The 25,934-nt window shown below is 64.0% G+C and overlaps 1 protein-coding gene across 7 annotated transcripts; it reads left to right on the top strand.

The window, feature by feature from the left end:
* ASPSCR1 (ASPSCR1 tether for SLC2A4, UBX domain containing) lies at positions 1-25,689 on the top strand. Of its 7 annotated transcripts, none has more exons than XM_028112498.2 (16): positions 1-169; positions 990-1,045; positions 2,355-2,469; positions 3,806-3,906; positions 11,777-11,834; positions 12,772-12,845; positions 13,142-13,532; positions 19,521-19,660; positions 19,866-19,947; positions 20,255-20,321; positions 21,092-21,154; positions 21,702-21,754; positions 24,900-24,951; positions 25,185-25,254; positions 25,320-25,509; positions 25,590-25,689. In XM_028112498.2, exons 1-15 carry the CDS (start codon positions 68-70, stop codon positions 25,498-25,500), a joined length of 1,605 nt encoding a protein of 534 aa, XP_027968299.1. In that variant the 5' UTR covers positions 1-67; the 3' UTR covers positions 25,501-25,509; positions 25,590-25,689. The 7 variants fall into 7 exon arrangements, with proteins under 7 accessions (XP_027968299.1, XP_027968301.1, XP_027968304.1 ...); XM_028112497.2 differs by having other exon boundaries at positions 4-169; positions 25,334-25,509; XM_028112502.2 differs by lacking the exon at positions 1-169 and adding an exon at positions 344-606 and having other exon boundaries at positions 25,334-25,509.
* Positions 25,690-25,934: the final 245 nt, after the last annotated feature.

The raw sequence follows: 25,934 nt of genomic DNA, 5'->3' as shown, positions 1-25,934 counted from the left end.
CGTCCGGGCTGTTAGCGAGAAAGTGGTTTGACGCCGAGCTGGCGGCGGCGGGTCACGTGAGCGGAAGATGGCGGCCCCGGCTGGCGGCGGGGGCTCAGCGGTGTCGGTGCTGGCCCCGAACGGGCGGCGCCACACGGTGAAGGTGACGCCGAGCACCGTGCTGCTGCAGGTGCGGCGGCGGCGGGCCGTGGCGGCGGCCGGGCGAGCGGCGGCGGGGGCGCGGTACCGGGCCCGCGCCTGCGGTTGGCTCCGGAAGGCCACGGGGGCGGGGCCTGAGGGGCGGGGGCCCGCGGCGGCCAATGAGCGGCCTGCTGGCGCGGCGGGCCCGCCCCCTTCCGCGCAGGGCTCCCGGCTCTGGGGCTTCGCGGGTCCCCGCGGGGCTGGGGTCGGGCTGGCGGGAGTCGGGGGGCCGCACCTCCTTCCGCCCCACGGAGTCCGCGACAGAGTCCCGAGCCGTGTCCCCATTTCGGGGCGTCCTCCGGCCCGGTGTCCCCTGGGTGTGCGGCCTTGGCGCCTGGGAACTGATGTGCTGAGTCACTCGCTGCACTTTCTCCGGGACAGCTGTTGCATTCAAGAGGCTTCTCGGGCCCCGCTGTCCAGGGGCCGGTGCGCGTACCGGGAGGGTACGCCGGGGTGGGGCGGTGGCGGACTGAGCAGTGTGCTTTCGGGGCCCAGAAGCGGGGGGCCGTCTGTGCCGGCGGCTCGTGGGGAGGACGGTGAAGCCCTGCGGGCGGTGGGGCCCGAGGTTGACCTTTATTCCCAAAGCGCGTAGCAAGAGGCCTGGTGGTGGGCTGTGACGAGGCAGGCCCCGTGAGGACAGGCAGGGTGAACAGGAGTTGCAGGTGAGGTGTGTGCATCTGTGGAGTGGACAGTCCAGCATGGGGTCTGGACTGCGCTTGGTCTGGCAAAGCCAGTTAGCTCATCAAGAGATGGCAACCCAGCCACCAGGCCAGACACGGGGGCTCACAGGCCTGTCGTCTGACTCCTAGGTTCTGGAGGACACGTGCCGCCGACAGGACTTCAACCCCAGCGAATACGATCTGAAGTGAGTTTGCTAGGGTCCCAAGTCCGTGCACCCCTCCCCAGCGCCCTGCCTGGGGCTTAAGCCAACACGTTCATTTTCTCACAGAAACCCAAAGTCAAGGAGTTGGCAGGGCCACACTCCCTGCAAGCCTCCAGGAGAGGAGCCTCCCTTATCTCCTGCAGCTTCTGGTGGCTTCCGGGCTTGCGCTCAGCCTCTACCTCCTCCTCAGGCCGCCTTTTCCCTCTGTGTTGTGTGTCTTTTCCTCTTCTGTCTCCTATAAGGACACTTGTCATTGGATTTAGGGCCCACCCCAATCCAGGATGACCTCATCTCGAGATCCTTAACTGAGTTTTATCTGCAAAGTCCCTATTTTCAAGTAAGGTCACATTCCCGGGTTCTGGGGGTTAGGCTGTGGATGTGTCTTTTTTTAGGGGTCTCTGCAGAGGGTTTTTGTGCATTTGGTGGGGCTCTGAGGGCAAGAAGACGTGGTCTTGCAGAAAAATGGGAAAAACTCAGCAAACTGGGTGGCTCTGGCAGCCTCTCGGCCCTGGAGTTGCATGTCTCTGTGCGTTGGCATTTTTCTAGAGAGAGGGCTTTCACCGGATTCTCAAGTGGTCTAAAACAACAAAAGGGTCAGAACCCTGCCTTGGTAGGGTGTGGGTTTCTGTCCCGCCTGAGGAGCTTTTCACCTTAGCAGCATGTCTTAACGGTACGGGTGTCTTCACATCAGGGACAGAGAGGAACCCGTGGTGCGGGAGCCTGCTTTCTTGGGCCTCGCCAGTGCTGCCACTCAGAATCCCAGGGCTGTGCTCTGGGCTGGCTGTCCCCTGGCATGCTGTTACAGAGCCGTGTGCTCTTTCTCCCCCCCCCCCCACACCTGTCAGAAGCAGGTTAGAACTTTCTGAGCAGAGCTAGGTACACGCCCCTCAGTTGCCCCGGGTGTGTTTTTATTTTCTGAGCCTGTACTTGGGCCTGTTGCTGCTTTAGGCCTGGTGGGGTGGGCAGCCCCTTGGTCTGCCCCAGAGGGTGACCCGTTTCTGGTTTCTCCCTCTTGCTCTGTCCCTGTATGCTCGAAGCTGAGTCAGTGCCCACTTTCTCTTTTCATTGGAAGACCCACTGCAGACAGGGACCCGCTCTGTCCCTGCAAGCTTGCGGGCTGTACCTCTCTGTTCCTGCAGCCTTGGGGGCACTGGCTGGGGAGTTGGCTGCATGGACATGCACATCACTCAGCTTGTCCCCTGCTCCTGGCAGGGCTGTGCCAGGCGCTGTATGGAAGCTGGCCTATGTTAGGATCTGCAGGGCAGCCTGTGAGCTGTGGCTTGTTTTGCAGGTTTCAGAGGAATGTGCTTGACCTCTCTCTCCAGTGGAGATTTGCCAATCTGCCCAATAATGCCAAGCTGGAGATGGTGCCCATCTCCCGGAGCCGCGAGGGGCCTGAGAACATGGTAGGTGGCTCTCAGGGAGCGGCCAGCGACACTGCTGCTTCTGGCTCTTTCGTTCAGGCTGTTTGGGCTGCAGGATGCTTCGACATGCTGAGCAGACAGGATGGTCTGTTGCAGCGGTTGGAGGAGCGTGAGGGTAAATGGAGGGCAGTGTGCTGGGTGAGGCCCGTGTCCTCACACCCACACTGCTGTCTGGGGGTCAGCAGTGGATTGGAAGTGAGCCTTTTCAGTCTTTGCTCTGACTTTATATCTCTGGGGGAGGTTACTTGTGCTCTGTCAGCAGCACTTGCCCAGCCTGATGACTCTGGTCATAGAATCGCTAAGCGATTGGAGCCTGCAGAGTTCTGTGGGATGTCGAGTGCAGCCTAGTTTTGGGCGGAGGACCTCACAGGCCTCACCTGGACCATGGCCCGAGTCTTGGACCACGGCCTGCGGTGGTCCACCATATCAGTAGCTTTTAGGTTCTAGAGATTGAGTGGACGACCCCACAGTCATCATGGGTGTAGACGACCACAGTGCTGGTTGCTCACTTCTGTGTGTCTCTGTGGGCCCTGCAGACACTGCAGGGAAGGCAGCCTCCATCCCTGTCAAGAGGCAAGGAAGCTTGGCCCCTGAGGATGTCAGCTCTCTGGAGCTCACCAGGAGTTGGGCGGTGGGGACTGGCCCCAGCATCCCTCTTTTTCTCATGACTGTGGTTCTCAAACTTTCAAGTGGAAGGAACCCTGACTTCCCTTGGGGCTTCCTTGGGGCTGCTGGGGGTCATAGGAAGATTCTCTTGCACCTGCACCCAGAGCACTCCCCCTTTGTTATTGGGATTCGGTGCAGATGTGCCCTTGACCATGTGTCTGGCCAGAGCGGTAGTAGGACTGGAGAACCCAGCGCTCAGCCGTGACAGGTGGGGCTGAGGGAGGTGCTTGTGGGTGTTGGACACACGCTCGCCTCCGGGCTCTGTGCATGTGTGCCCCACTGTGTCTGTCACTCTGCAGAGGGACCAGAGAGGAATTTCTTTTTTTTGGGTTATAGACCCAAGTCCCTACTTACGGACGTAGTTGTTAACCACAAAGCTGCAAACTTGCGCTCATTTGTGAAGAAAGCTCAGGAGACATACCACGCTTGTTATCTATTGCTGCATGACAGGTTAACCCCAGGTACGGCAACTTACAGCAACAAGCAGACGTTTGCGGAGTGTTCAGGGGGCAGCTTCCCATGTGCCCACAAGGTCTTTGCAGCCCCAAAGGACAGGGCTCTCTTCCCCGTGTGCCCTGAGACTGGGACGTGGGCCCGGGGTGGGCCAGCTGCTTTCCTTCCTGACTTGGTTTCCTACATCTGCACCCCTCAGGTTCGCATCGCTCTGCAGCTGGATGATGGCTCTAGGTTGCAAGACACTTTCTGTTCGGGCCAGACGCTCTGGGAGCTTCTCAGCCATTTTGCACAGACCAGGTGAGCGTTCGTGGGCAGGTTCCGCGCTCTGCCCCACTGTGTGGAGAGGGTGCTGCTGGGTCAGTGGGGCTGGTCCAGAGCCACAGCCCTGCGGTTTGCCGTGGCCCGAGGCCGTACCTTTTGGGCTCTGTGATCCTGGTGAGAGGACTGGTTTGAGATGAGGGAGGTGCCTATCCAGCAGGTCCTGGCTGCCCGCAGCTCATCTTTTTTACTGGGTTTCCTCTCATGACGGGGCGATCTGTGTTCTCCTGGAAGGGCAAAGCTGTGCTTCTATCCTTATGGGGGGCTCAGTGAGCAGTGAGGGAACAGGGGGCTCTGGGCTCCTCAGTGGACCAATGCTTTAGGTATAAAACTTCCTTGTCGTGAAAACGGGTCACGTTTAAAAAGAAAATCTTAATGGTATTTGATGTGTCTGTTTCCATCTGGTAATTAACGGTTTAAATGTTATTTCTGAAGGCTTCAGAGCAGTAGCACTTTACATGTTGGTCTTTCATTTTGGCGTGGAAGTCTTTGTCCGCTTGTGAAAGTCTTGGCCCGCGGAGTGGAAGGGACCGTGGGAGGGTGTGGTGGTCACTGTGTGGCCCCGGGCTGGTTGTGTGTGGGCCTCCCAAGGGCGATGTGAGGCTGGGGTGAGCGAATGTGTCTCCAGTCCTGAGAACAGGCCTGGCCCTGAGGTTTGTGTGTGTGGAAGAGGGGCCTCCGGGTAGGGCCCTCCTGGTGACAGAGCCTCGCCATAGGACAGCCCACACTGATCGCGGTGCCCATGGCCCCTGCTGTCCCAGAAGCGGACTCCTGCCCCCCCGCAACCTGAGCTGTTCTGTTGGGGCTCCTCCCGTTTCTGATGTGCTGGTCCTTTTATTTATTTATTTATTAAATGCTTTTTTTTTTAAGATTTTATTTATTCGACAGAGGGAGACACAGCGAGAGAGGGAACACAAGCAGGGGGAGTGGCAGAGGGAGAAGCAGGCTTCCCACTGAGCAGGGAGCCCGATGCGGGGCTCGATCCCAGGACCCTGGGACCATGACCTGAGCCGAAGGCAGATGCTCAATGACTGAGCCCCCCAGGCGCCCCAGTGTGCTGGTTCTTTTAATGACATGGTTGTGGGGGCTGCTGTGCCAAGACCACGTGGTTCCCTTCCGCTCCCCCCCGAACCTGGGCCCTGGCAGCCTGTCTTCCTCCCCGGTGCTTCCAGGGAGGACTTGGCAGCACCCCCGTTCGCTGGCCAGCCACAGTGGTGGCCTCCCTGTGCTGCCAGTGGTGTGTTGTCTGACCTGTGCTTCCCATTAGCTGGGTGAGGCCGGGCTTCTATTACCCTGCTTCCGGAGGAAGGATGGGGTACCTGGAGGGGGAGGTGCTCCTCAAAGCTCAGGGGCCGGGGCTGCGGGTGCTTGCCCTCAGCGGCTGTGTCTGTTTGTCCTTCCTTCGTCTGGACTTCTCCGGCCTGGCAGGGCTGCAGCAAGCAGCCGGGGTACAGAGCTACAAGAAGATGTCACGGAGCAGAACGGAGGGCACCCTGGGAGGCCATGGGGCAACATTTTCTGGGTGGCGGGGGAGGTCTCAGCTGCACCAGGATCTGGGAAGGAGCCTTCTGGGCCAAGGAGACAGCAAGTGCAAAGGCCCTGCAGCAGAAATGAGCAACAGGAAGGATTCACGGGATAATGTGTATCGTTGCTCTTCCTCCTGAAAGGCACCTAGACCAACACTGAAGGGTTTCGTAAAGATACAAGTCAGAGCCCAGGCAGTGGCTGCACGGGATCATGGGTGGGGTGGGTGATGGCTGGGCAAGGAGGCAAGGGAGGCGGGGAGACAGTGATAGATGAGGTGTAAGGAGGCAGGGGCCTTAGCTCCCCTCCTGCTTTGTGCTGCTGGTACTGGAGGTGTGGTGTTCTGGGCTCTCTGGACTGGGGGTGCTGTTCCAAGAATGGGGGCATACGTGAGCGTGATTCCCCCTCCACCCCGGTGGCTCCCACAGGCAAGTGAGCAGGACAGCGGGGCCTCAGACCCATGGGCTTCGGCACACACAGCTGTGGCTGACCAGTCCCCCCTGTGAAGCACCAGGAGCTGGGGTCAAAGGGTCCATTCCCAATGCTCAGAAACACGGCAGGCCCGCAGAAGGGCCTCAGGTCCCCAGCCACAGCACCGGGAAGGCGGCTGAGCAGGGCCTTCAAAAACTGTAGGAAAAGTGTTTATTCTAGGATCACCTATTTGTCAAAGTGTCGGTGAGAGGGGAGGGTGGAACAAAGCCGTTTCTAGGCCTGGCATCGCCCGTGCTCGGAGGAGGCTGCCGAGACTGCTCCGCCAAAGGGCAGGTGGGGTCCGCCGGGAGGAGCGGGACGTGGTGCGGGCTGGGAGTCCTGCCTGGGGGTGGGGACACACCAGGCCCTGCTCTCGAGCTGGGCCTGGCTGGTGAGGAGTAGCCCAGAGTCAGGGAGCCCGGCCGTCCTGCCGTGAGGATGCTCCCTCCAGAGGAGGCACCCATAGGTACAACTAAAAACAAAACGAGCTGCACTGGAAACTGAAATCCTAAAGGAATCAGCATCCCTCGTGGCGATGCGCCTCTCAGGACCGCCCGCCGGGGAAACTGCCGATGGAGTTTGAGGAACCGAATGGGGTGGACACAGCTCTTGGGAGAAGTGGCCTCACACCAGGAGGAGCTGAGCATCTCTAATCGACGGGGGTGTCCATGAATGTGCGCCCACGTGGGTGCCCCTTGTTGTGCACGGAGCAGTCTGCATCCTGCGCATCGTTCTCTCTAGAAGCGGCCTCCCAGCGCCTGTCCGCCACCAGCTCTGGCCAGCTGCCCGTCTGGGCCCCCAGGTCCCCGCTGGCGGTGCATTCTCGGGGAAGGGTGCGAGGCCAGCAGATAGGCCCTGCGCTGAGTTTCATCTCAAAGGTTGTGCAGCTTTTCTCGGGAGCTGGTGTTCACTAACCACAGGGCGGGATTCACGTGAGGGAGGGCAGGTGGCATCTTCGGCCCCGGGTCACGGCCTGCACCTGATTAGCTGGTGATGTGTACTGGGACCACGCGGGGGCAGCCCGCCACGTAGAGGTGCTGCGGATGTGTACACGTGCGTGGCCCCCCGACAGACCCTCCTGGGGGGACGACACACGCTGACTCCCCACGGCTCCCGTGCTGGCCGGGGGCTGGCGGCTCTGGGAATTCCGAGTCTCCGCAGAGTGGGACGTGCGGGAAGCTGGTTTTTCTGGCTGATGCTTTTAGGAGAGGTGAGTGTCAGAGAGCAGCTGGTGTGCCGGCAGGGAACTGTTGGAGGGGAGCACAGCCTCCTGGGGCCACCGGTGGTCAGGTGGGGGCTCCTTTGCACAGTGGCCCTGCCCTGACCACCAGCATCTTGATCAACTAAGTGGCCACTGGACAATGCACCTGTACCACACGTGCGGGCCACAGGGTAGCTCAGACTTTTCTGGTAGCCACATCAAAGAACAGTAAGAACGGGTGCAATTAATTTTAGAATTATGATTGACTTGACTCAGTGTGTCCGAAATGTTAGGCTTTGCACACGTGATTAACAGGAAAATGAGGTATTTTCACATTCTTTGTTGGAGGGAGGGCTTTGAAATCTGGCGTGTCTCACACTGGGACCGGCTTCCCTGCGTGCGTGCTGTATGTGGGGTTGAGAGCCGCTGCAGACAGTGCTCGCCTCCGTGTGGACCGGCCGGTCCTCCCGACTTCTCAGCTCTCTGCCGCAGGGAGAGGGGCTCCGGGCCTGCGACTCCCGGGCTAGGCTCTTCCCTGGTGCCCGGGGTCCCTCTGCTCCCCGCCTGGCTTCACGCAGGCCGAGCCTGCGCTGTGTGTCAGCGCCGTTCACTCACTGGTAGGAAACACAGGGCTTCAGACGTCGCTGGGCAGGGCAGGCTGTCTGCGTGTTTCACTCAGGGTTGTGTGACCCCAGGGCACGGTGGGCTGCCTGTGAGCTTGGGGACCAGCCATGCTCCTGCTGAGGACGGTGTTCGCCCAGAGTGCTTGGCCACCGTCCCCCATCTTTCCTTGGGAAGGAAAGGAAACTTCGCTCTTGAAGCCGCCCCTGCTCAGTCCGCCCTGGAGGAGGGGACCCTGTGGCTCCCTCCGGCCCTAATCTCCTTTCTGTGTTGGGGTACGTGTGGCCTGACCCCTTGGGGTGTGCCCTTGCCTGAGGTGGGCCTCCCGGTGGCAGCTGAGCCTGAAGTCCCAGCTCTGTTGGTTTGGGTTGGTTTCTGTCCATTTTGTTCTGGCCTGGGGAACGCGGTGGCAGGCTTGTGTTGGCAACACCTGTGTTTGGACCGGCCCATCTTGGTCAGGCCCAGATAGATGAGGTAAATAGAAAGGTCTCCAGAAACCCGGCTTGCCCCCCCCCCCCCCCGCCCCAGCCCAGTGCCCTGCCGGGAGCTGGCCCCAGGTGGACGGACGTCTCATGCCTGTGGGGCTAGCACGTTTGTGGTGAGTGCAGAACATCTGTGAAGCCAACAGCAACAGAACCTCTGCCCTGCCCGGCGTGCCCACTGGCCCCTGGCCCGACCAGAGGAGCACGTTTGCTGGCCTCAGGTGGAGCAAGCATCCTCCTGCCAGGCTGGGTGACGTCTGCCGCGGGGCGGGCAGGCGCCCACGGAGGCTCCACACCAGGCCTGGCCTTGAGTGATGCCTGTGGCTCTGCCTGGGCGTGGGGCGTGGGAGCAGGTCGGGGCACAGGGTCGTCCTCAGGAGGCCCTTGGCCCAGCTCCCTCCAAGAGCCTTGGGGCTTTGCTGAGGTCTCTGTTGCAGGGAGCAGCGGGCCGAAGCTCAGGACCGTCCCGGTCCCCGGTGCGCTGTTCTTGGAGGGAGAGCTCTGCTCACTGGCCGGGAAGGTCCGGAAGCCGTTGCGGCCGCCCCTCCCCTGGCTTGTTTACAGGCCTTCCCTCAGATCCCCACACAGGGAATCCGATCCCTCCGGAGGAGCTGCACATCAAAGCCTGGCTGGCGTTTGATGTGCAGGGGCCTGGAGGGCACAGAGGCAGGCAGGCCTTCCCCGGGCACTGCCCCGCTCCTGTCATTTTCTGATTTGTGGTCCTCACCATGGCATCAGGTGCCCGGGGAAGGACTTGGAGAAAGCATGCCTAGCCAGAGGTCCTGAGAGCTCAGAGAGGACTCCCTCGAGCGTGGTGGGCGTCGGCATGGCCAGCGTGTGGTCAGCCAGCTTTCTGAGTCCAGATGGTGCCAGGACTCCCCTCTCTTCCCCTCTGCCCCAGGACCTTGTTTGCTGGACACATCTCCCTCAACTGAAGTTCCTTCATTTTTCCTCTGTCTGACTTTCAGTGAGAAGAGTGTGTGGGCCTTTTGGGGGTCCTCCATTTTCCTGAGGCCTGGGCTCAGGGGGTCTTGGTGGGGGCTCCCTGGCCCTGCTGTGCCCGCGAGCTCACACCTTTCATGGCCAGCCCCCTGTGTTGCTCTGGTCGAGGCTGGCAGCCTTGTCTGGGGAGCAGCTTCATTGTAGGCATGCGTGTGAGGAGAGCACGGGGTGAGCTCCATGGGGGGCTGTTAGCCGAGGGGCCCCCCAGCTTCCTGTGGGGGTGTTGGGAGGCAACAGGGCTGGCCAGGCTTGGGCAGGAGCAGGGCCGCCCCTCCTCCATGGGTCCCAGTAGCTAGCTCTGGATTGTGGGTCTCTGCTCTGGGCAGCACCCAAAAGCAAAACCTGAAAGCAAACAGGAAGAGAGGGGAAAACACCACGCCGAGTCGAGCCAGAGGACTGGATCCCGGGTTTTGAGGACGGGGTGCGTCCAGAGTGTCCGTGTGCAGCTGCAGACCCTGCTGCTTCTGGTCACCAGCTTAGCTGCTGAGTCTTCTGCTCCCTGGCACGTCTGGGTGTTAAGCTCCGGGCCCTGGCGGGGCAGCGCCGCGGGGCCTGCCGTCACTCCAGGCCTCCCGCTCTGGTGGGCCCTGCCCCTCGGATTCGCCCTGTGTGGAGGAGGGGGACTGGATGGGGCACTCCAGGTGTGGTCTTGAACGGGCATTCACAGGGGCTGGTGTTACAGCGACGTGTTGGGAAACACGGAAGTGAACGTCCCCTCACTTTGGCACCAGCAGCATCAGGGCTCCAAAGCCAGGCCTCTGTCGGCCTGCACCCTGTAACTTCCACGGTCAGCACAGGGCCACAGAGCAGGAGTTGGGGTCAGGGGTTGCGCGGGCATGTGTGGGAGCGAGCATGTGTGCGCCTGCATGCCTGCCTGTCCAGCTGCGCCTTTGGGGGGCTCTTCCCTCCTGTCTCGGGGCCCTGCTTACGAGGGGAGGATGCCCGCCGCCATCTTCCCAGGGAGCATGGCCTCGAGAAGAGGGAAGGTGCCATGGCCCTTGGTGACCTGGGTGGCAGTGTTGAGGGGTGGGGCTGTCTGGTCCGTTTGGTATCTCCTGGACGATGAAGACATGTCTGTGTGGAGCATCCGTGGTGTTTCTGGCCCGTCTGCCCCCGCGTTGCCCTGGTGCCCAGCCTGTGTGTGTGACAGTGGCTGGGGCGGGCTCTCCTGGCACTTTGTGGGGGTGCCGATTTCAGCGGCTGTGGGGAGCCCTCTGCTCAGTGCTGCTCGACCACGTGGGTGTGAGGGCCTGCTGCCGAAGGGGCGTCACCGGCGTGGCCCTCCTGCATCGCGGCCCCTCTTACCCTGGGTGCGGGCTGCAGGCTGACAGGCCGGCATGCGGGCTCTGCCCACGTAATGGATGCCTGCCCCAGCTGCTCCTGGCACTTCAGGGATCAGCAGTGCCCCGTGGGGGACGGCTTCAGATAGAAGCCCAGATCACAGGGCTCCAGGCCTCCTCCTCATTGTTGGCCCCACAGCCGACCGTGAGCCCCCCACGGCCGACCGTGACCCCCCCACGGCCGACCGTGACCCCCCCACGGCCGACCGTGAGCCCCCCACGGCCGACCGTGACCTCCCCCACGGCCGACCGTGAGCCCCCCACGGCCGACCGTGACCTCCCCCACGGCCGACCGTGAGCCCCCCCGACAACTGACCGTGAGCCCCCCACGGCCGACTGTGACCTCCCCCACGGCCGACTGTGAGCCCCCCCGACAACTGACCGTGAGCCCCCCACAGCCGACCATGAGCCCCCCCGACAACCGACTGTGAGCCCCCCACGGCCGACCGTGAGCCCCCCCGACAACTGACCGTGACCCCCCCACGGCCGACCGTGAGCCCCCCCGACAACTGACCGTGAGCCCCCCACGGCCGACTGTGACCTCCCCCACGGCCGACTGTGAGCCCCCCCGACAACTGACCGTGAGCCCCCCACAGCCGACCATGAGCCCCCCCGACAACCGACCGTGAGCCCCCCACGGCCGACCGTGAGCCCCCCCGACAACTGACCGTGACCCCCCCACGGCCGACCGTGAGCCCCCCCGACAACTGACCGTGAGCCCCCCACGGCCGACCGTGAGCCCCCCCGACAACTGACCGTGACCCCCCCACGGCCGACCGTGAGCCCCCCCGACAACTGACCGTGAGCCCCCCACGGCCGACCGTGACCCCCCCACGGCCGACCGTGAGCCCCCCCGACAACTGACTGTGAGCCCCCCCGACAACTGACCGTGAGCCCCCCACGGCCGACTGTGACCTCCCCCACGGCCGACTGTGAGCCCCCCCGACAACTGACCGTGACCCCCCCACGGCCGACCGTGAGCCCCCCCGACAACCGACCGTGAGCCCCCCCGACAACCGACCGTGAGCCCCCCACAGCCGACTGTGAGCTCCCCCTTTGGGCAAGTGGCTCCCTGCCAGTGGCTGAGCGCCTCCTTCTGGTGACCCTGCAGCGGCTGGGCCCGGTGCACTGTCCTGCGGGGCCGCGCTGGGGGTGCTCTGTGAGGGCCCCCGCGGCTGGCTGTGAGGGTTCCTTTGCTCCCCCCGCAGGGAGTGTCTGGAGCAGCCGTGTGAGGCGAGCCCGGTCTGTGTGTACATGAGGGATGAGGTAGGTGAGCAGCCCAGCCCCACCCGCCTGGCCCCCAGTCACCACACGGGCCCAGCCCCGCTTTCCAATCTGGAAAATTCACTCTCTCAGACCCGCCTTCAAAGCAGTGGCCGGGGAGACAGCCTCTGAAAGCGTGATGTGTTTCATGGAAAAAAGCAGAGTGCCGGCTCCGTTGGCGCTAACCACGGGCCGCCCGGGCTGCTCCCCAAACCTCCTCGACGCCCTGTTTGTTTTCCCAGCGTCTCTCAAAGCCTGAGAGTCACAAAAGTGGTTTCATTTTAATAAATATTTGCTTTGCTCCGTGTTTTGATCTTTCTCAAAACCGAGTGCAGCACGGTGCGGGCGTAGCCTGTCCCCACCCGCCCGCCCGTGATGGGGGACCCTCCTGGCGCTGGGTCCCCTGGCTCACAGGGACTTTTTGTTTTGACCCTGGCCAAATGCCCTTCCCTGGCCCTGGGTGGCCACTGTCCCCAAGGGGCCCTGGTGTGGACGGGACCTGCCCACCTATTTATCCCCGCTCGAGGTTCCCTGACACGGGGCTGTGTGGGGCAGGGGTCCTAGGGCTGTCGGTGGGGGGCACCTGGTGGGACACATCTTCCCCCAGAGGAGATAGACGCTGGGCCTCGGGCACCTGGGCTTGGATCGAGGCCGTCGTGGTCGGGTCAGCCTACAGAGGTGGTCAGCCGGCCAGATGTGGCTAACTCAGGCCTGAGCCGTGCCCGCCCAGGCCGCAGTTGGGGTGGGGTGGCGGCTGCAGACCAGGCCAGCCAGCAGACACTCGGGTGCGGGTTGGGGTGCGGGAGCTGGTGTCCCACAGGGGCTGGACATGACCGTGCTCAGGCCGAGGGAGCCAGCGCGAGGTGTTCTTGTCCGGGGCGGCCGGGTGGGAAGCGCTGTCCACGAGGGGTCAGCCATGTGTCCGGTTCTCTCCTCACAGGTGACGGGCAGAGCCGCCTTGCAGGCCACGACGCTCCGGTCCCTAGGCCTCACGGGAGGCAGCGCCATCATCAGGTGGGGGAGCCTCGGAGTTATATTGAATGGGAAAACGGGGTCTGAAGGGAAAGAGGGAAAAGTGACGGAAAACGTGCCCCCACCCCCACCACGGCCTTCTCCCCTCGATCTGGGGCCCTTGCCTGACGGCCGCTCCTGCCCAGGACCCTGTGCCACAGTGGCCGGCTGGTGGGGTGGAGGCTGACAGCACCTTCGGGGGGCTGAGGTTGGCTTGGTCGTTGCCAGAGGAGAGTCAGACCCAGCAGCGAGAGGGCTCTGTGTGGGGTTTCCCTCACTCTCTGAGTCTGCACCCTCAGGTTTGCCATGAAGCGATGCAGCTCTGCTGGGGTCGCCCGGAGCAGAGCCCCAGGAAGCCCGACTCCTTCCCTGTCAGCCGACCAGGCCGCCGGCAGCCCTCTGCTTCCGCTGGGTTCAGCGGGGCTCAGCCAGGGGGACGTGAGCCATCAGGATGAAGCAGGCATCTCGGGGGCCGGCTGTGTGGATGCTCAAGCCAAGCAGATCTCCAGGGAGCCTGCCCCCGCTCCCTTTGTCCCTTTCTCAGGTGGGGGGCAGCGACTGGGGGGCCCCTCCGGGTCAGCCAGGTCTCTGATGTCGCCCTCAGCCAAATTGCCTAAGTCCTTCTCCAGCCCTGGAGGCCCCTCCAAGCCGAAGAAGTCGAGGCCTGGCCAGGAGCCCCGGCCAGAGCCGGTAAGAAACGGGCTGGGTGCTGGGGGTCTTTCCTCCTGACCTCAGTTAGCCTGGGGGTGCGGCAGGGTGGATGGGTGTGTGGTCATCTCTGGGAACTGATTGTTTTCTCTTAATTCCGTTGAGGCACGATTTTAGATGTGCAGTGTGATAGATTCTGATTAACTCGCGTGTCCCTGCGAACACGGTCACGGCCAGGAGAGTCCACCTGCCTGGTGGCCCTGAGCATCTGTGCGGGCTCTGAGTGCCCGTCCCAGGCAGTGCTTCGGAGCCGTCACCCTCCACCCTTGTGCCTGGGCCAGCCTGTTGACCGGCTTTGGACGTGAAGGCAGCTTTGGCATCACCTGGCCCGTGCCGTCTGTATTTCTGAGTCGAGGTCCATGCATCCGGTTGGCGGTCTCCTGCCGCTGGCTAGTGGGCATGCAGGGCAGGCCTCCTTTCTTTCAGTTCCTTCATCTGGTGAGGTTTTGGGTAGATTCCCCCCCATCGTGCCACCCTTGCATTCCAGGGAGCGATCCTGTTTGGGTGACATATTATTAACAGCTTCCTTGTGAGTCGGAGTTAACGTTTTAGTTGAGCATCCGTGGTTCGCGAGTAAAACGACCCGTTCTTGGTGCTGAGACACACCCACTTGCATCCTCTCTCTTCTGGGTCCTTCTTGCTTCCAGGTCGCACATCTGGGGAGGCTGGAGGGTCACGGGCACCGGTGCCTGTGGGGGCGGTGGGCAGGGAAGACCCGGCTGTAGAACAGAGCCTGCATCCTTCCAGAGGGGCACACGGCTGGGACTTGATCCTGCTCCGTTGCTGAGCCACCCTCCGTGTGTCCTTGCTGAGTAGATGGGGCAGGGCTGGGGGGGCATGTGCCAGTCCCAAGTCCCGTGACCGTCCGTCCTGGGGAGACAGTGGTGGTGGTGCCCTGGCCCCCACATTGATGTGTGGGCTGTGTCAGAAACTCATCTGCAGTCCCCACTCTCATGGCCTTTGTGACCTGGGCCTGGAATCCGTGGCCAAAAGCAGACTTGTGTGGTTGGGGTCTGACTCTGTCCAGGCCTGCTCTTCCTGGGGATGCCTGCGTTTGGGGGCTGGGCCCTGGGGCCAGGGCTGGCTGTCCCTTCTCCCACACTGAAGGCACAGAGGACTCGGGGCATGCGGCCTGTGGGCCGTTGGCTCCTGCTGGCCTGGGCAGGCCCTGGCTCTCTGGATCTGTTGGGAAGCTGCAGATGGCCCTGTGGACATCTGCGGGGGGGCGGGGGTCTGGTTCCGCTCTCCTGGAGGTGGCTGCTGTCTGGGCATAGGGTCCCAGTGCCTCCCTGGGCTCTGAACCTGGGGCCCCCAGGCAGGAGGGGTCCCTGGGGGGGGGGCCGCCTGGCCGCCAGCAGCGTGTGCCTTTGATCTGGGCGCCCCAGCAGCTGCCTGATTGTGGAGCGTCCCCCGCCTGCCTGCCCGCCTGCCTCGTGCCTCCTGTCACTAACAGCCCCACACCCGGAGGGCTGGCCAGCCACATGGTGTCTGCTTTGTGTCCCTTTTCAGCCCTGGGGGGGAGGGAAGAAGGGAACAAAACGGAACTTTTGGGGGAACTTCAAAGGTACACTTTGGTAATCAAAAGGAGTTTCCAAGTTTTCCATTAATGTTTTGCCTGTGTGTGGTTTTGGATTTAAATAAAGAGTCAGAAGAGACAGGATAAAATATAGGCAGGTCCTCGGCTGAGAACTGGGATGGTTTACAGACCCGGGCGGCTCTTGCCTTTGATGTCAGAACATTAATTATTAGAAGGTAGTTTTACTGGCCATCAGAGCCGGGTGCGGGCAGGGGCTGGGGCTGCCCGGCGGCCCCTGGCCTGTCCTTTGAAGTCCTTCCGCCGGCCCGGGAGGCCGCCCTGCAGCCCTGTGCACGGCTGGGCCACAATCCCAGCAGGCGTTCCCCACCCCCGCCCCCCAGCCGGTATGGGGGTCTCTGATCAAAGGCTCCAATGCCCTGGGCAGGGCGGGCGGCTGACGGCAGCCTCCCCTGCCTGCCCCTCACCCTGTGGGGCTTGGTCTGCCCCCTTAGAGGACCCGGGACCCCTTGGTGCCTCTGCCTGCACCTCAAGGCAGGTGTCAGCCTGGCCTCTGGCCGTCCCTGCTCCCTGGTTTGTGGGCAGGTTTAGAGCACGTGAGGCTGGGAGGAGCCCGGCCAGGGCCTGGGGGTCAGAGCAGACCTCGAGCAGTGCTCCTCGCTGCCCTCCGGCACCTCTCATAACGTCCTCCCGTGAGCACGCCCCGCTGTCCCCGCGTGTGTGGGCCCAGGGTATGGTTTGAACTTGTCCTAGTTATACGCCGTCTGTGTTTATGGCCGTCCCCAGGCTCCAGCAGCCCCCCAGGGGCCCGGCCGTGGCCTTAATCGGAATGCCGCTGAGGCTGGGTAGCAGGTCGGTCGTGGCTTGGAAAGTGCTGGCCAGGTCACGCAGCAGGTGCCCTCCAGCCGTCTCTGTCGCGGCTGGATTTGGGGGAGAGGAGCCCAGCCTGCACACCGTAGTGGAGAATGAGCACACAGGGAGCCCCGGACGCCCAGGTAGGGCCAGGCGGGTCCGGGCGGCCTTGTGTCAGCGGGGCCTGGGGGGCTTGTCTTCAGGCCGCCGCCTTGATTGGACCCGAGGGCTCTCCGGGACTGTTCCCCACCTCGTGGCGTCCTTCCCTCTGTGGCTTGCTGGGCTCCTCGGGCGCAGCTGCTGGCCTCTTGACTGAGGAGACCCCACGCCATAGCTTGCACTTGCTTACTTCCGGACTTTGGGGGGCTCACATGTCTCGTCCACGGTGGTAGTGGTCTGGTCATGCCATGGGCGTGTGGGTCTCCCCGCCCCCCGTTCCCTCGTCTCCTCTGCTCACTGCTCTGGGTGGTTGCCGGACCCGGCCCAGCCTCGCCCTCTGGCTCAGCCCTGCGGCGGGCAGAGGGCGCCGGCTCCGTGAGTAACTCGGGAGGTTTGGCCTGCGGCCCTCACGTCCTGATTCGTTTAAGCTCCAAGCCTCAAGGGGAAACGCTTCACATTCTCTCTGACCAAAGACCATTGTCAGAGGACAGTCTGGGCTGGGAGTGGGGGAGACAAACAAGAGCCCTCACAGGAAAGCTGGAAAATCTGGGCTTGAGGTCACCCCCAAGTCGGTTTTACATTTTTTTCTCTGTGTGTCATCACGTCCCGGAAAATTACTGTCAAGAAAATGAACCCTCAGCAGCGGTGAGGCCACTTCCGACAGGAGGGGACCCAGGTGCCCGGTGGATGCTCGGCCACTCACGAGGCCGCTGCTGCAGGGTGTCGGCCAGCGCCCAGCCTGCCCGGCCCTCCCGGGCCCTCCACGCCGGTGCCGGGCTTTGCCTTCAGCCGCACCGAGCCCGGTGTGGGGCCAGGGGCAGGCAAGGCCCCACGCCTCCTCCGCAGCTTCCCTCCTGCGCCCCATCCTGGCGAAGCAGGTCACCGTCTGCCGGCCGCCTGCAGCCGGTGGTCGGTCCCTGCGTCCCTACCTCTGAATGGGCTGCGTGTCTGTCCAGCATCTGTCCAGCCTTGGGCTGTCGTCAGCCGCAGAGGGTGTTCCTGCCCCTCCCTGTGCCCCCCGGCCTCCTGGCCAGTGTTACCCACTTTGCAGATGCGGCCGTTGACCTGTCCTGCTCGCTCTCTGTCCACCTGTCCCCCGTCCCGCCATAGGTGTCCCTTATGGTTGCCGCCGCATGCGTGCTCTCTCCCTGAGGACGTCTCCTCCTAGAGCTGTGCTGTCCATCCAGAAACCTCTCCCTAAACGCGCCTAGGACGGGAGCCGTGCCTAGTGACTGCCGGGACCAGGAACGGCGGGAGAAGGAACGGCAGAGGAGGGCAGGGTGCTGGCAGCGTGGGGCGTGAGCACCTGGGCTCCGCCTGGCAGCTGCTGAGCTCTAACCTCCCCAGCTCCCTCCGACCCCAGCGCCTCTCCTCTGCCGTGGAAGGCCACGCGGAGGTGTTCAAGCTGCCTGGCTCCCCCCTCCATCACTGGGCAGTAGGGTGGTAATTCCTAACAGCCCGGTCGCGGACTTCGGTCTGTTCCTGCGGGACAGGGCCTGCCTGGGCCAGGACATCAGGAGGTCTGGCCCCCGGCTCTGCTGGTGGCTCTGCCCCAGCACTCTGGTTCCTGCGTGGGGCCCGGCTCCTGGCCTCCGTGTGACACACAGGTTTCTGGAGCAGAGAGAGATGGGGGAGGAGGGAAGGAATCAAAAGTAGATCCAAAACCCAGAAGGATTTTGTCCATTTTGTTTTCTGACCGAGAGAGTCCGTGGCCCTTGAGCAGCGCGGAGCCAGTGGCTGGTGTCCCCCATTCTGGAAATGGCCTGGGGAGCGGGCCGTGGGCCTTGGGGTCATCAGCACTGCCAGCAGCCCACAGTCACACCCCAGGTCAGGTCCTGGAAGTGCCCAGGGGGACCTCGAGAACCCAGTGGGCAGGGCTCCCTGGGACTGGCCTCGCCGGTCAGGTCTGAGCGCTCAGCCACGGGCCGCACGCCACCCCACGGCTGGGCCCTCCAAGGGAGAGACCGGGACAGGGTGGCCTTAGGCCCGCGCGTGAGCCTGCAGGCTTCGTGCTTGAAGGAACACGGCGGTGCCCGGCTCAGGCGCTTCCACGTCCTGCCCTCGCTCCCCCCAGCAGCCCGCCCCGGGCGCCCAGGCCAGCTCTTGGCCCTTCTGGAATGCAGGCGCCATGGCTGTGGGGGGCAGCCTGGCGCCCGGCATCTTGTTATAAAAAGCTCTGGTGTAGACTGCCCGCAGTGGCGCGGGATCCTTGTGGCTTCAGAGGGGCAGCCCCCACGGGCCTCGGCCAGCCACCTACAGGCCCTGCTGCCAGAACCTCAGCCAGCCCTTGGCAGCTGCTCTGCCCCCGTGCCTCCAGGTCAGAGGGGCTTCCTGATGAGAGCCCGCCTCCTGTCACTGGGCGGGGAGGTGCTTCGCGAGGCCTGGCCCTGCTGTGCACTCGCCGGACCACAGGGACCTAAGGCCTGCCAGGGTGGATGATCAAGGCCTCGGACGTGGCTGGGGAGTTAGCCTTAGGGACCCTGGCAGGTGTGTCGGTCCCTGGGGCGGTGAGCCTGGCCTGCAGAGCAGGACTGGGGCTGTGGGGACAGCTGTAGGGAGGGTCCGCTGGGGAAGGGTGCTCCCAGAGCCTGCCGGGCCCACGGCCTGGTACAGAGAGGCGGTGGGAGGCGGAGGGCAGAGGGTGGCCTCCTGGGCCGGGACCTGCATGCCCCGGTCAGGCCTGCCCGCCCCCCCATGGCAGCCTTGGTGCCGAGAGGTGTGCCACCGCCCTGGCCACGTGACTCATAATGGCAGTTACCCCCTGGCGGCGCTTTGGGCCAAGCAAACCCTGCCTCACGATTTCCTACCTTCTCCCTCCTCGCCGCCAATGAGAAGTGATGCTGCCCCTCTCTGCGTCTCCAGGGTGGTCAGAGGGTGGGCTGGGGGCAGCCAGGCCGTGGGGCCAGTGGCTGGCAGGTTTCTGCCAAACCTCTAATTTGGGGGCTGTCGCTTCCCCTGCCCTCTTGGGGAGCCCCTGATGTGGCCTCAACCAGGGTGATGCTCCCCGAGTTTGCTATTTGGGGGACCATGACAACAGGGAGGTTCCCATGGAGACAGGAGGTGAGCACAGGAGCTGCTGGGAAAGGCTGGCCCTGCCAGGCTGGCCCTCAGCCCACTCCCCAAGCCCCCCAGCAGGAGGGTGCCTGGCCAGCCTGACCTGGCTGTGTTGAGCCTCCAGGGCCCCATGCCCTGCCGGTGAGTGAGGGTCTCTGTGTCCGTGTGGCTGAGCAGGAGGCATGGAAGGAGGGTCTCCAGTCCGGGCCCTCTGGCCCTGGCCACAGGCTGACCGGGGTGGCCAGTGAGGGTATGGGCTTGGCTCAGGGGTCTGCGTGGTCTCTCCAGCTGTGAGGCCCGGGCAGGCCAGCCCCACAGTCAGGAGTGTGGGCTCTGGGGGCCCTATATCAGCTGAGCCCTCTGCCCACCAGCCGGTGGATCGGGACCCTGTGGTGTGCCACCCCGACCTGGAGGAGCTGCTCCAGGCCTGGCCTGCGGAGCTGCCGGACGAGTTCTTCGAAGTGACCGTGGATGACGTGAGGAGACGCTTGGCCCAGCTCAAGAGTGAGCGGTGGGTGTGCCCGTTGGCGGCCCTGTCGGCGGCCCTGTCAGCGTCTCCCTGCCCCCGCATCCTCAGTAGCATGTCTGAGGGTCAGGGCCCCCATCCCATCTGGCCCTATGTGGGGAATAGCCCACGGAGCCTGGTGTGGAGACCTTCCACTTGGGTTGGCCATGGAGACCCCAGACCTTCACGCCCCCACCCACTCCCCCTGCAGGAAGCGACTGGAAGAAGCGCCCTTAGTGACCAGGGCTTTCAGGGAGGCTCAGATGAGGGAGAAGCTGGAGCGCTACCCTAAGGTATGGAGAAGGGCTGGGGCTGGGGGGGACCTGCAGCGAGCACGTGCCTCACCCCCGCGCCCCTGGCTGGGGTCACCCGCGCTTCCCACAAGGCCTGCACGGCTATGGTTTATGACCAGCCCCTCGTGTCTGGCAGGCCAGGGAGCAGGCCAGGGATGGCCAGGGTGGGGTGGTAGCTGGCCCTTCTGCCTGCCCCAGGCCTGGTGTCTTCTAACCTGGGTCGGGGGACCTGGCCATCGTGGGCCTAGGGGTGCAGCGGGACCACTTTTGGCCATTCCTGCTGACACCTTGGCTCCTTGTGGCCCAGGTGGTCCTGAGGGTCCTGTTCCCTGACCGCTACATCCTGCAGGGCTTCTTCCGCCCTAACGAGACAGGTAAGTGGCCCCGCCTGGGCATCTGGGGCGGGAGGGGGGGGTCCCTCTGAGCCCCTCCAAGCGCCTCCTGGCTTCTTTCTTCCAGGCCATGGGACTGTGGCTGCCTGGCCTCTGGGGGTCATGGGAGTTTCTGGGTTGTTGCCATCTCTGGGGCAGACTGTGAGCTTGCAGAGCATGTCGGGGGTGGGCACAGGGCTGGGGTGCCCAGGTGCTGAGTGCCCCCATGTGCCCACCTGTTCAGGGCACAGGTGAGACAGAGGAGTACCCAGAGGATGGGTGGGCCCAGCACCCCCCCCAACCACCCCCAACACCAGGGCTCTCTGGCTTGGGGCTGCAGCCTGGAAGGAACGCAGCAGTGCCGCCAGTCCTGAATGTCCTCGGTGACCTATGCCCAAGACCTCGAGGGCCTCCCTAGGGCAGAGCTCAGGATTGGAGGGCGGGCAGGCTAAGAGGCAAAGGGAGGGACACTCCTGCAGCAGGGTGGGGGCCTAGGCAGGCCGGGCATCTGGGAGTGCTGTGGAAGGAACAAACTTGGATTTCTATCCCTGGAGCCTCAATTTGGCTTGAGGGTGGGAACGGTGTCGTGCAGTACCTGAGGCGGAGGCGGGAAGCTGCCTGGGGCAGCCCGGGCCTGCAGGGTAGTGGGGGTCTGTGCAGAGGGGGGACCTGGCTTGTTCCATCCTAGAATGGGGCCAGCCCTGGAGTGGGTCTCAGCTGGGGCCTGTGCCCATCCACGGAGCTTTGTGCTCCTCCTGTGCTCCGTTCTCTAGTGGGGGATCTGCAGGACTTTGTGAGGAGCCACCTGGGGAACCCTGAGCTGCCCTTCCACCTGTGTGAGTTCCAGCATCTGGGCGTCAGTGACCCCCGATCCCTCTCAGTTGGGGCTTGGAGCAGCTTTCCCCCTAGAAGCAGTATCGTGGTGGGCTGTCCCAAACATGTGAACCCCACTGGTATCTGAGGCCAAGTCCAAGGACCGTGGGAATTGGGAAGGGAGGTTGGCTTTTGCCCCACCTCAGTACCCCTGCACCCTCTGCCTCCAGCCTGCCCCCCCTCTCCCAGGCTTCTAGGAGCTTCCCCCTCCAAGGGCATCTGGGTAGGGAGGAGTCAGGCCACTGGGCTGTGCAGGGCACTGTGTGGGGCACGGGCTCCCTGGAGGTAGGTCCGCCCCAGGCCACCGAGCCCCGAGGCCCCCTGGCCAGGGTTTTTGCCGCAGCAGGGAGGTGGGCAGAGGGCTGTGAGCTGAGGGGGGCCCCTTGGAAACACCCCAGCTGAGGCCGTGGGCCCTGGGCCTCCCCCCCAATCAGGCCTCTCTTCCCTGGGGAGCATGGACGAGGGGTGGGGGAAGGGTACTTCCCGGCCCAGACAGCTATTTCTCTGCAGTCATCACTCCTCCAAAAAGTGTCCTGGATGACCCCACGCTGACCCTCTTTCAGGTACCGGCACTCGGGCGGGGCGCAGGGGGCTGGGGATGCAGGTGCAGTGGGCCTGGCTCTGGAGGGTGAGCCTCGGTCGGGAGGATAATGACGCTTTGTAGACGGGTGGACTGGGCGGGGGGCAGAGCACCTCTGAAGCTGGTGCTGGGGCTTTCCAGCCTCCTCCGCTTCCTGCCCCGGTGGGGAGGGGCCTGCCCGGCGGGCTGCCAGCCTTCCTGAGCCGGGACGGCCTGCGGGCCGTGGAGCTCCCTGCCCTGGGGTCTGTGTGAGAGGGGGCTCCCCCAGAGGGTCAGGGGTCCGAGGCCTCACCTGCAGGTGGCTGGCTGCCTGCAGGGCCCTGGGGTGGTGGCTGGCAGGCTAGCTCGACCCCAGGCCGCAGGGGCCGCTGCCTTTTCCCCTGGACCCCGGGGCCTCTGCCAGGAATGGGCGCTGTGCCCTCCCCACTAGCTGGTGTCTGCTTCCGCCCGACCCTCCCTATGGCCCCCAGAGCTCCTGAAGGTGAGGTGAGGAGCGTGGATTTGGTGTGGTGCCCTGCCCGGCCCAGGGCTGCCTTCCAGAGCCACAGGAGGGATGTCCTGTCTCTTTGGCCCTGGGAGGGTAGCCTGGGGCCTCCCCGGCCCTCTGGCCTAATGGCTTCCTCTTCAAAGTCTTCTCAGATATTTTAATTAGTACCAGAGGCCGGGCCTTGTAAAGTGGCCGGCAGGCCCTGCAGAGGTCTGAGCTGGGGCAAGGGGGTTTGCCTCCTGCCTGGGGCTGCCACCATTGTGGGGGACATGGGGCAAGATCCCACAGAGGCTGGAAGCTTACCAAGGAAAGGAGCCAGGGTGGGCGGGCGCAGGGTGCTGCGTCCCCCCCACTAGCTCCCCCTTCTCAGCCCCCAGGAGCCCCAGAGGCGCTAGGCCTCTTCCTCCATCCCGCCCTGCCTCGCTGGCCAGCCTGTTGATAAACATTGCATTTAGGAGATGCTTTGGGATGGAGGGGGACCAGCGCCCTGTCCCGCCGCCCCTCCCACCCCAATTGGGGGCCCTGGGGTGCTGCCCGTCCTCCTGCTTGAGCAGCCTGATTCCTGGTGACACTCTGCCCCCTGTTACCAGCAGCTGTCTCCTTTCATCCATCAGCTCTGCCTGGAGCTGCGGGGGCCTCTGCGCGGGGTGGCGTCCCCGCCCGCCCGCGATCAGAGAGCTGGCAGGGCTCGGGGAAGGAAGTCTTCCTCCCTTGTGTGGGTGAGCAGGCGTGGGCGCGGAAGCCGCCGGCTTTCATGTCCCTGGCAGGGCTGTGCTCTGGCTGCTGGCTGCCCGGGAGGCTGCCGGGGGGCCAGTCCTGAGCTCCAGAGAGTGACAGCTTGCGGTAGGTGTGAGGGACGGCGGCCCAGCTGCCCCTTTTAGCCACTGGGCCAGGAGAGGGGTGCGGGGGAAGGTGGGGCTGTGGACAAGGGTGTGGGAAGAGGTGGGGGTGCCGTTGGTGGGCGCAGGCGCCCCCGGTGCCCATCAGATCTGCTTCCTTCAGTGCTGGTGCTGTCCTGAGCCCCGGGGATCCCTCTGCCCTCGGCCTCACGTAGGGTCCAGGGGTCAGCTTTAGCCGGTCCTGAAGACGGCCATGATCTGCGTAGACCTTCTCTGCCTGAGCAGAGGGGCAGGGTCTCCTTCCTGGCGGTCATGGCGGCCTGCTGTGCTGTCTGCTCACCCCTTGTTCGGTTGGAATCCCAAAGATGCCAGCAAGCGAGTGGGGTAGTTCTGGTGGGAGGCTGGGGTCATGAGATGCCCCAAGGGCCCCGGAGGACTCCTGGCTGGTGAGAGGGGTCCTTCGAGGCTTGAAGCCCTGCAGCCCCCAGGCTGCCGTGCCAGGTGGAACATTCTGGTGCTCACTGGAAGTGGCCACGGTGCCCAGAGGGTCAGCCAAGCTGAGACTCCTGGGGAGGGTTGGACACTGTGGTCTCTGTGCCCCCTTCCTGCTCCCTGGCTCCTGGTGCCTCCAGGGCCCTGGTGCAGGCAGTGCCTCTGAATTGAGGCTTTGATCCCAGTGTCGGGATGGGGTGTGGGGTTTTCAGATCTGGCCTGTCCTCAGCTTTGTTCTTCGGGAACCTAGGCTTGGCCTTTGAAGCTTCCTCCAAGAGAGCGGAGGGCAAGGGCTCACCTGGTGGCTGCCCCTTCCGCTGAGGGCGGAGGACAAGGACCCTCTGGCCAGCTTTAGGGCTTGCAGCCCTAGTCCTCAGGTGCAGAGTGGTAGATCCTGGGGTCCCCGCCTGCAGCCTTGAGTTCAGCTCCCTGCGTGTCATCCTTCACACACACCTGAGCAGGAACCCTGCACCACTACCCCCAGGGAAGGAGACAGGAGAGGCAGTTCCCAGCCCACCTGGGTTGGGGTGTGGGGGCCCGCCCCCCCAACAGCGCCCTCCCTGTGGGCGGGGCTTCTCACTGCCTGGCCCCCACTCTTCCCCCAGTCAGGGAACTCGAGTGTGGGCTTTGGGGGTCTGGGGTAGCGAACTCTCAGAGGTAGCTGACCTGGGTAGCACCTCCCTGCCCAGGACGCTCAAAGCCCCTTGGCTCCAGGAGCCCCCCTACTCCCCGTACCTGGGCCTGGGCCAGCCGAGGGTCCCCGCTCTCCGCAGGTCTGGGCGCTTCCCCTGAGCCTGAAGGTGGCCCACCTGGCCGTGGCCGCAGACCCCTGCGCTCTCTGTTCTCCGACCTGTGCTGTCCGTTTTTCTCTCCGTACCTCCCTGTCCCCTCCGTGCGGTCTCTCTGTCCACCTTTATCTTCTCTGACCTGTCGGTCTCTTGAAGTCTCTGCTGAGGGTGGGGGCTTCCAGGCCTGGTTCCCCCAGCTTGCACACATTACAGGAACTTCCTCTTCATTTGGTGCTTGGGGTGGTCTCCTAGCCGGCCTGGCTTGCACTGGGGTTGGTGCCAGAGGGCAGACTGGTATTGCTGGGCTGGGGGCAGCTCAAGGGGGTGCTGGGCAGTGGACTGCGCTTGCAGGAGAGACCTGGCTGGGGCTGTGAGCCTCCTCAGCGGAGCCCTGGTCCCGGTGAGTGCCCCACAAGAGGCCACCACAAAAGTGGGGTGCAGCCCACCTGTCCCTCTCCTATGGCCTTTGCCCATCCATGATGCCCGCCTGGTGCCCTGAGCTGCCTCCTGTTCTCCCTACAGGCAAATCTCTTTCCTGCGGCCCTTGTGCACTTTGGAGCCGAGGAACTGACAGGTGGGTGGGGGCCCCTCTCTTTGCCCATCATGCCTGGCCGGCCCTGGGCCCAGTGTCCTGGCTCATCATACGCCCCAGGGTAGGGACTTCCTTCCAGTCAGGGAGGGAGATCTGTGCCCGATACCCTATTACCAGGACAGCCACTTGCCTGGGCCCTGTCCCCTCCCACAGCAGAGCAATAATGGGCGGGGGGGCCCCCTCCGTGGCCTGAGGGTGGGCTCGGTGTCCCACAGGCCTCTTCCTGGAGCCTCGGCTGCTGGAACACACGGTCTCCCCGTCTGCGGCGGACGTGCTGGTGGCCAGGTGAGTGCGGGCAGTGGGGGAGGGGAGAGCCCCTGCCCTAGCGCGTCAGCCATCCTGTACCCCAGCCTTCTGTCCACAGGTGCATGTCCAGGACTGCTGGAACCCCACCCCCGGTGTCAGCCCCTGACCCTGCACCCCTTGAATTGGAGCCAATGGCCGAGGCAGGGGCAGTGGGGCTCCCTGAACCCAGCCCCGGGACGGCCCAGCCGGTCAGGAGGGATCTGGGCAAGGTGCCCAAGTGGCTGAAGCTGCCAGGTACCGTAGCAGGGCGCAGCGGAGAGGGAGGGGGCTGCCGACCCAGGGACCCCGAGGTCATTCTGGCGTTCACATTGCAGCCGGCAAGAGGTGAGCGCCACCAGCCCGGATGTGCCCTGTGTGCCGGCCGCAGGACCCCTCCCCACCCTGAACGGGAATAAAGGTGTGAGCTTCTCTCAAGATCCTCCTGTCGTCCTTTCTCCGGAAAAGGGCCCCCTCTGTCCCCTGGGCCCATTGGTCCTGCAGTGGGTCTGGACCTGGGTGGGCCTGGGTGGGGTGCCACGTGCCTGTGAACAAAGGCACAGGGGTCCTCCCTGAGCCGCTGATTTCACCCAGTTGACCCCACGAGTTACCGCTCCCGTGAGGACCCGTGCGAGAAAGGCCCCAGGCATTAGCTGCGGGGCTGCGTGTAGGCAGGGCCGCCT

This window comes from Eumetopias jubatus, unplaced genomic scaffold, assembly GCF_037043125.1.
Source record: "Eumetopias jubatus isolate StellerSeaLion01/CBP00866 unplaced genomic scaffold, mEumJub1_p1.0 scaffold_10, whole genome shotgun sequence".
Taxonomy (NCBI): domain Eukaryota; kingdom Metazoa; phylum Chordata; class Mammalia; order Carnivora; family Otariidae; genus Eumetopias; species Eumetopias jubatus.
This window is presented reverse-complemented; position numbering and strand designations above follow the sequence as displayed.

Coding starts and splice junctions, on each gene's coding strand:
- ASPSCR1 (XM_028112497.2), top strand. CDS start 68: ATGGCGGCCCCGGCTGGCGGCGGGGGCTCAGCGGTGTCGGTGCTGGCC. Junction 2,470..3,805: donor GCGAGGGGCCTGAGAACATG/GTAGGTGGCTCT, acceptor TGCACCCCTCAG/GTTCGCATCGCTCTGCAGCT. Junction 21,155..21,701: donor TGAGCTGCCCTTCCACCTGT/GTGAGTTCCAGC, acceptor ATTTCTCTGCAG/TCATCACTCCTCCAAAAAGT.